Consider the following 8,108-nt stretch of genomic DNA (forward strand, 5'->3'; position numbering starts at 1 on the left):
AAATAGGTCTTGGAAACATAGTGTTTTTGTTTCTGAGACAGAGTATCACTCTGTTGCCCAGGCTGGAGTGCAGTGGCATGATCTCGGCTCACTGCAACCTCCACCTCCTGGGTTCAAGGGATTCTCCTGCCTCAGCCTCCTGAGTAGCTGGGATTACAGGTGCCCACCACCACGCCCGGCTAATTTTTGTATTTTTAGTAGAGGCAGGGTTTCACCATGTTGGCCAGGCTGGTCTCGAATTCCTGACCTCAAGTGATCCGCCCACCTCAGCATCCCAAAGTGCTGGAATTACAGGCATCAGCCACCTGGCCTGGCTTTGGAAACATAATGTTGAAGGGAAAATTGCAATTTGCTAAATGATACATAGAGTTTAACATTTACACAAAATGTGGAAACAATACTATATATTGTTTGTGGTTAGGCACATGTAGTTAAAGTAAAAAAAAGATACAAAAATTAAAGTAGGAGGAGAAAAGGGAATGGTGTCAGGGAAGTACTAACATTTTGTTTCTAATCAAAAGAATGTCTGAAACAAGAAATGGACAAATGTGCTTTGAAAAGTATAAGCTGGGCCCTATGGCTCACACCTGTGATCCCAGCACTCTGGGAGGCTGAGGCAGGCAGACTGCTTGAGGCCAGGAGTTCGAGACCAGCTATTACTAACACGGCGAAACCCCTTCTCTACTAAAAATACAAAAAATTAGCTGGGCAGGGTGGCACACATCTGTAAAGCCAGTTACTCAGGAGGCTGAGGCACGAGAATTGCTTGAATCCAGGAGGTAGAGGCTGCAGTGAGCTGAGATGGCACCAATGCACTCCAGCCTGGGTGACAGAGCGTGACTCTGTGTCAAAAGAAAGGAAAGGTGCAAAAGATGGGACCACATGGCACACTGAGACTGTTGTGATCACAAGTCCCCCTTAAAAGGAATGGGTGCACCAGGGAAATCCTGCCCCGTCCTTGGCATGCCCCTGCCTGGATAGCGCAGGTGGTTGGCCTCTCTCACTCAACCAAAGGGAACAGCTTCCAGCCTTTTTCCTCTTTCCCCAACTCCTCACACTAGACAGAGGGAATGTTCCCCAGGGCCAATTGTGCCAGTTGACTCTCTTCCTCAGAATTCTCCCATGGCTCCCCAGTGCCCTCAGAAGCAAGCCCACACTCTTTTCCAGGGTCAACATTTACCTCCACAACCTGGGCCCTGCTGCCTTGCCAGAATCACCTGCCATCATTCTTGTTCCCACACCCTGCAGAAGCCACGGTTGCATGCAGAGCCACCTCCATTCCCTCTTGCCCAGTAGTTTTTCTTGCCTTGATAATTTTGCATATGTGACCCCTTGTTCTGGAAAAGGCCCTCACCCCTGCCAGCCTTGTCAGTCTGATGCCCGGAGTCCTGACCACCACGCACAGTGCATCCTAGGAGAAGCCCAACAGGCCTTGCCAGGAGACTGGCATCAGCCACCTCTGGATGAAGGAAGGGCAGGCCATTTCCCATGGCCCCATCATACTTTCCCGCAGTTCCCAGACTTTTGTGGTGGTTGTTGTTCACTAACAACTCATGTACAATCAGTGGTAAAATTCAGCTTCTTTCATTCAAAACCAACTGAATGCCACCAAAATAGCTTCGTAAGACAAAAGGACAAAATGACACTTTTCTTCCCACTTAGTTCACCAATGTCCCCTCTGGCTAACCAAAAGGGTACCTGTTCCATCTGCTCTTTCTGTCCTGCCTCCTCCTCCTCCTGAGTTCCCAAAGCCAAAAGATTGCAGGTAGTAAATGCACCCCAAATTCCCCCTGCTTTCTCCTCCCTGAACTAACAAAAGGAAGCAAGAAGGTTAGGGTAAACCTGTGTCTGTGTGCATGCGTGTGAGTGTATGGGTACTCACACATGGGTACACAGAAAAAAAAATCTTAAAAAATTCCTTTCCTATTTGTGACCACATATCTTTTTTTTTTTGAGACAGGATCTTGCTCTGTCACCCAGGCTGGAGTGCAGTGGTGCGATCTCAGCTCACTGCAACCTCTGCCTCCCAGGTTCGAGAGATTCTTGTGCCTCAGCCTCCCAAGTAGCTGGGACTACAGGTGCACACCACCACGCCCAGCTAATTTTTGTATTTTTTGTAGAGCCAGGGTTTCACCACATTGGCCAGGCTGGTCTTGAAGGCTTGGCCTCAAGAGTTCTACATTTCTAATAGAGTTCCATTTCTAATAGAGTTGCTACATATATGTTTATTTATCTAATACATATGCACATATTACATGCATATGCATTTGTACGGGTGTGTTTTAGGCACCCAGATCTCACTGCTTGCCCAATAACAAAGCCCTTCCCTGTGGACCTCTACTTCCTCATCTATAAAATGGGAGACTTGATCCCCTTCATCCCTGATGGTTTATCCGAGTCCATCTCATGTAGAAGGGGGAGGCAAACACCTACTTTGCATGATTTGTCCTAAATTTTCACCACCTGTCTGCAATCCTGCTGGAAATCCCATTAGTGACTCCATCCACTATCCTCTTTAGAAATCCTTATCCGTAGTATGAATATCCCTAATTCCCTACAGTTTTCAACCTGGGGTGATTTTGCTCCCAAGAGATACTTGGCAATGTTTGGATACATTTTTGGTCATCACGTGTTGGGGGTTGCTACTGGCCAACTGGCTGGTAGAGGCCAGGGGTGCAGTTAATATCCTGTAGTGCACAGGGCAGCCCCCACCACACATCAAGAGGAGTGAAGTTGATGGCGAGGCCGAGGAGGGCAGATCGCTTGAGCTCAAGAATTCGAGATGAGCCTGGGCAACACGGAGAAACACCATCTCTACAAAAAATAAAAAAGTTAGCGAGGCATGGTGGTGCATCTGTGGTCTCAGAGACTCAGGAGGTTGAGGCAGGAGGATCACCTGAGCCCAGGGAGGTTGAGGCTGCAGTGAACCCTGATGGTGCCGCTGTACCCTAGCCTGGGTGATGTGAGACCCTGTCTCAAAAAAAAAAAAAAAAAAAGTGGTGAAGTTGAGAATGAGTAGCCCTGCCTAGAATGAAAGCATTTATTGGATACTTTTCTTTACACTCTCTAGACTGAGATGCTTGGAGCATTCTGGTGGTACCCAAAGTAGGAGGAAGCATTACAAGTTTAAAAATGGAGAAACTATGTTTTTATGCAGCAGCTGGGCACCAGGCTATGGATTCATCACTTTGTAGGCCACACGTCCTGCCAAGCAAGCCACATGAACCCTGTTTCCAGATGAGAATGTTGAGATGAGGTTGGTTAAGACACGCAGTTCTAAAGAGTTACTGCAACAGATTCTGGAGTCTATGCTCTGGAAGGGATGAATGGGGGTGGTCACTAACTCGAGGAGGGGGAAGCATTTGTGCCTGAACAATGAGTTGTTTTCAGATGAAGAAATGGGCACATGTTGAGAAAACAAGACAAGCTTTTTATCTGAGTGCTTGATTTTCATTAGCATGACAGGTGTCTCCATGGCCTCGTGCTTGGACGTGACTAATTCTAAGGAGTCTTTCCTGTTGGTCAAGTCCTAGTCTCTGGGTTTGACCACCCATTCATTCATTCATTTGATCTTTCATTCATTCAATAAATACCTATCAAGCCTCAACTATATATTGTGCTCTGTGGATATACTGAATGCAAAATCAGGCCTGGCCCTTGCCTTCATAGAGCCTAGCAAGAGAGATGGAAATGAAATCAAAGAACTAAACAAATACATATAGAGCAAATACATATGATTAGGGCTTCCAAAGAGAGGTGAGCAAAGCAGAAAATTGTGCATCAGAAGACTGGCTTGGTCATTGAAGCCACGGAGGACGCTGGGCTGAGATTTGAAGCCTGCATAAGGGGGATAATTACGTCACGCGTGGTGGCTCACGCCTGTAATCCCAGCAGTTTGGGAGGCCGAGGCAGGCAGAGCACTTGATCTGTCAGGAGTTCGAGACCAGCCTGGCCAACATGGTGAAACCCTGCCTCTACTAAAACAAAAATTAGCCGCGCATGGTGGTGTGCACCTGTAATCCCAGCTACTCGGGAGGTTGAGACAAGAGAATCACTTGAACCTGGGAGGTGGAAGTTGCAGTGAGCCAAGATCGTGCCACTGCACTCCAGCCTGGATGACAGAACAAGATTCTGTCTCTGATAATAACAATGGGGATAATTAGGCAAACTGGGGGAAAATATGTTTCAGGAAAACAGCATGTGCCAGAGTCCTGTGGCTGGAGGACTCATCAAGGGTACACAGGACAGAAAAAAGAAGTTTATATACACGGTAGGAAGCTGAAGAGAAAAGGTAAGGGCTGGTCCACACAGGTCTTGTGAGTCAGTAATTAGGATTTGTATTCAGAGGGTGAAGGAGAGCCATGGCAGGTTTAAGCAGGAGGGTCTCATGATCAGATTTGCATTTTGAGATCCCTCTGACTTCTGCGTGGGATTTGTAGGGGGACAGAGGGAGTGCAGACAGACCTGTGAGAAGGCTGCTGGGGTTGTGTGAACAAGAGAGGATGCAGGCCTGGATCAGTGGATTGGCGAGAAGTGTGTGAATTTAACAGAAATTCATTAGCTCAGATGGGTGATGGAAGTTCAGGAGAGCTGCATGAAGAACTCAATACACCCTTCTTTTGGGATCTCCTTCAGGGCTGCCCTGCCGAGGCTCCCAGATGCCCACGGCCATCACCAATCAACTCCCCTGCTTGAGATGGGGAGCAAAGATTTGGTTTTAGGAAGCCACTACTGTGGTGGACTGTGGCTCCGACCCGGGCCTGGCTTCCAGGCTGGATTCCCCACAGAGCCTGTCCAGGGCAGCCACAGGACGCCAGGACTCTCAGCCCAGCACACTCAGGCAGCATCAAAGGCCACAGCAAAGGGGAGGCCCAGAAAGAGCTATTTCAGGCTTCCTATTTTTAAAGCTGGGGTCGAGGTACCCTGCCCACCAACATTTCCAGTACTGGAAGCTTCAAAAACTTCACCTCCCACCAACCCAGCACCAGAGACAGGCTCTGTGCACAGGGCTGTGCAGTGACCATGGGCGGCCAGGAGAGAGGCCTCCAGCATGGTTGGAGGAGGTTTTGGAGTGCCGTGGTGCAAGGAAAGCCAGAGAGACTGACCACCCGGGGTGGGATAGAGCCCTGGGTTCAAACCCAGCTTTTTCATTTTCCACCAGTATGGCCTTGAGCAAATAATCTCCCCCTTTCTGAGCCTCAGGGGCTCCCCTAGAAAATGGGAATAAGCCACAGGTGTCATAGCTTCAGGCGTGAGGAAATCAGCCAGCAATCACTTAATAAATGCCTCCTGTGAGCCTGTCATGGTACGCGGTGCTGGTAATGCAATGGTGAACAAGATGTGCTTCACTGAGCTTTCATTCTAACAGGGAAACCAACATTAAAGAAAAATTGAAGGCTGGGGGCCGTGGCTCATACCTATAATCCCAGTGCTTTGGGAGACCGAGATGGGAAGATTGCTTGAGCTGAGCCCAGGAGTTTGAGACCAGCCTGGGCAACACAGTGAGACCCCACCTCTACAAAAAATAAAAATAAAAAATTATCCGGACATGGTGGTGCACACCTGTAGTCCCAGCTACATGGGAGGCTCAGCTAAGAGGATCACTTGACTCAGGAGATCAGGGCTCAGTGAGCTGTGATGGCACCACTGCTCTCCAACCTGGGCAAGAGTGAGACCCTATCTCTAAAAAGAAGAATATAGTTTGCCTCCTGAATATATAATAATGATGAATATAAAGTATGCCTGGAAGAAAAGGAGGATTTGACCAATATGTGGACCAATCTTTAGGACAGAAACTGTCTCGGGAAATGGCAGCATGAGCCACCTGGTTGATGTTTCCTAATTCCTGGATTAATGGAGAGAAAGAAAATTTATGCCCAATCCACTCAATGTTGCCTTCTTTAGTGAAAAAAAAGAATAATAACTTTATGAAGAAACAGCATTAACTATAAACTGGTCTTGGAAAATGAACATATCACCCACCTATTTTCATGAAAGAAAGATGCAGAAAGGTGAACAATTTAAAGAAATACAAAACCCAAAGGCAATGGTAGCCAGATGCAATGGCTGACACCTATAATCCCAGCACTTTGGGAGACTGAGGCAGGAGGATCACTTGAGCCCAGGAGTTCAAGATCAGTCTGGACAACACAGCAAGACCCTATTTCGGCAAAGCAATGGTTCTCAAACTTGGTTTTACAGTTGGGACACCCCTCCCTCCCAAATTGTGATTCAGTAGGTCTAGGGTAGGACTGAGAACTCGCATTTCTTTGTATTTATTTATTGAGACATATTCTCACTCTTTTGCCCAGGCTGGAGTGCAATGGTGTGATCATAGCTCACTGCAGCCTTGAACTCCTAGGCTCAAGTGATCCTCCCACCTCAGCCTCCTGAGTAGCTACGACTACGGGTGTGCACCACCATGCCTAGCTAACTTTTTATTTTTTATAGAGATAGGGTCTTACCATGTTGTCCAGGCTGGTCTCGAATTCCTGGCCTCAAGCGATCCTCCCATCTCAGTTTCCCAAAGTGTTGGGATTATAGGCCTGAGCCACGGCTCCTGATCAGAACTTGCATTTCTAACAAGATCCCAGGTGATGCCAGTGATGCTGGTTTGTGGCTCACACGCTGAGAACCGCAGCTTCAGGGCAGCTGGGAATGCCTTTGGGGATTCACTAATCTGAGCCCTGCTTCATTGAGTCTCTTTTCTCACAGGAGGAGCCGGGAAGCCCTCGACAGCTTCTTAGGGTCAGAAGGGTCTGGTTTTCAGTTTTGTGCTGGGAGGAGCTTGGGGCAGCCTCTGAGCTCCTTCCCATCCACATCCCCAGCCAGCTGCTTCATCACTTGGGAGGTGATAGTCAACCTGCCCAGCACCTCAGTCCCACCTTTATAGAAACCAATTCCATTGCTGTAGCAGAAGATGGGTGGGGTGGAAATCCATATCCCAGGGGATTCTGAGGCAGGCATCCCATCCTGAGCATGCATGGTTCTCCCCACTGAATGAGATCTTATCTGAGAGAGAGAAAGTGCTCTTCTCCACCTGTTTTTTTTAAATCCTTCCCACCACTCTGCTCACCTGGGTGGTTGCTGCTTTGCAGACTCACCCCTAGTGGTTTTCTTATTTCAGCCCAGGGTGCACCAAAAAAGCAAGAAAAGTTTTGTTCCTCCTGTGTCAAGGTCCTGAGACTCACTCCACAGAATGATCCTGTTTTCCAGAAAAACTTGAAACACCCCAGAGGCCAGCAATGGCCAAGGAAGTGCAGAAAACCCCTCTCCTAGGGCTGATGACTGTGTTTTCAGCTTCTCCTGAGAGCAGTGACCGCACCTCTACTTCTAGGACGACATTTCCAAGGCCTCCTCATGGGTGGGGGGTTTTTTAGAGTCATTGCCAGTCAGGAGTGAAAGGGACAGAACACAGCGCCCTTCCAGGACTCATGATGATGAAAAGAGAAACTTCCTGGAAATAAAAAAAAAAAAAAAAATACAGAACAGCACAAAGCAAATGGTAACAATTGCCTAAATGGCCCATACCACAAACTCAACATTTTTTAATAATCTGGCATGTTTTCCAGTCTTTTTGCTATGTGCATACTTTAAAAAAATTATGTAAGTTATATACCAAAATCATTAGCGTTTTGTTTAAAAAAGAAAATTGGCTAGCAGCTATGTTAAATCTTCCTGAAAAAAGAAACAAACATTACGTTGATTTATGTCTATTGCTGGATAAGCAGAAGGAAAGGTCAGCAAGCCATGGCTTGTAGGACAAACCTGGCCGATACTTCATTTTATACAACCCATAAGCTACAAATAGTTTTTACATTTTTAAATGGCTGGGGAAAAATCAAAGGAAGAAATTCGCATGTTCTCACTCATATGTGGGAGTTTAAAAAGTGGATCTCACGGAAGTAGAGAGTAGATTGGTGATTACCAGAGGCTGGGAAGGGAAGGTGGGGAGGGAAGGATGAAAGAGAAGTTGGATAATGGTACAGAAATACACTTAGATAGAAGAAATAAGTTCTTGTATTCAGGCCGGGCATGGTGGCTCATGCCTGTAATCTCAGCACTTTGGGAGGCAAAGGTGGGTAGCTTGAGCTCAGGAGTTTGCGACC

At 47.3% G+C, this 8,108-nt stretch overlaps 1 protein-coding gene across 5 annotated transcripts in view; it reads right to left on the bottom strand.

Moving 5' to 3' along the window:
• Window positions 1–7,468, bottom strand: part of LOC134733535 (serine/threonine-protein kinase Nek4-like) — a 56,439-nt gene extending 48,971 nt beyond the window's left edge. For 3 of the 5 annotated variants that reach the window (XR_010117119.1, XR_010117118.1, XM_063623427.1), the window contains exon 1: window positions 6,465–7,468. Coding sequence is in view for 1 of the 5 variants with exons in the window: in XM_063623427.1 (XP_063479497.1) it covers window positions 6,465–6,467 (3 nt within the window). In the remaining 4 variants the exon portion in view is untranslated. The remainder of the gene's footprint in view (window positions 1–6,464) is intronic. The other 2 variants (XR_010117121.1, XR_010117120.1) reach the window with 1 other exon arrangement.
• Window positions 7,469–8,108: the final 640 nt, after the last annotated feature.

This window comes from Symphalangus syndactylus, chromosome 18, assembly GCF_028878055.3.
Source record: "Symphalangus syndactylus isolate Jambi chromosome 18, NHGRI_mSymSyn1-v2.1_pri, whole genome shotgun sequence".
In the NCBI taxonomy this organism is placed as follows: domain Eukaryota; kingdom Metazoa; phylum Chordata; class Mammalia; order Primates; family Hylobatidae; genus Symphalangus; species Symphalangus syndactylus.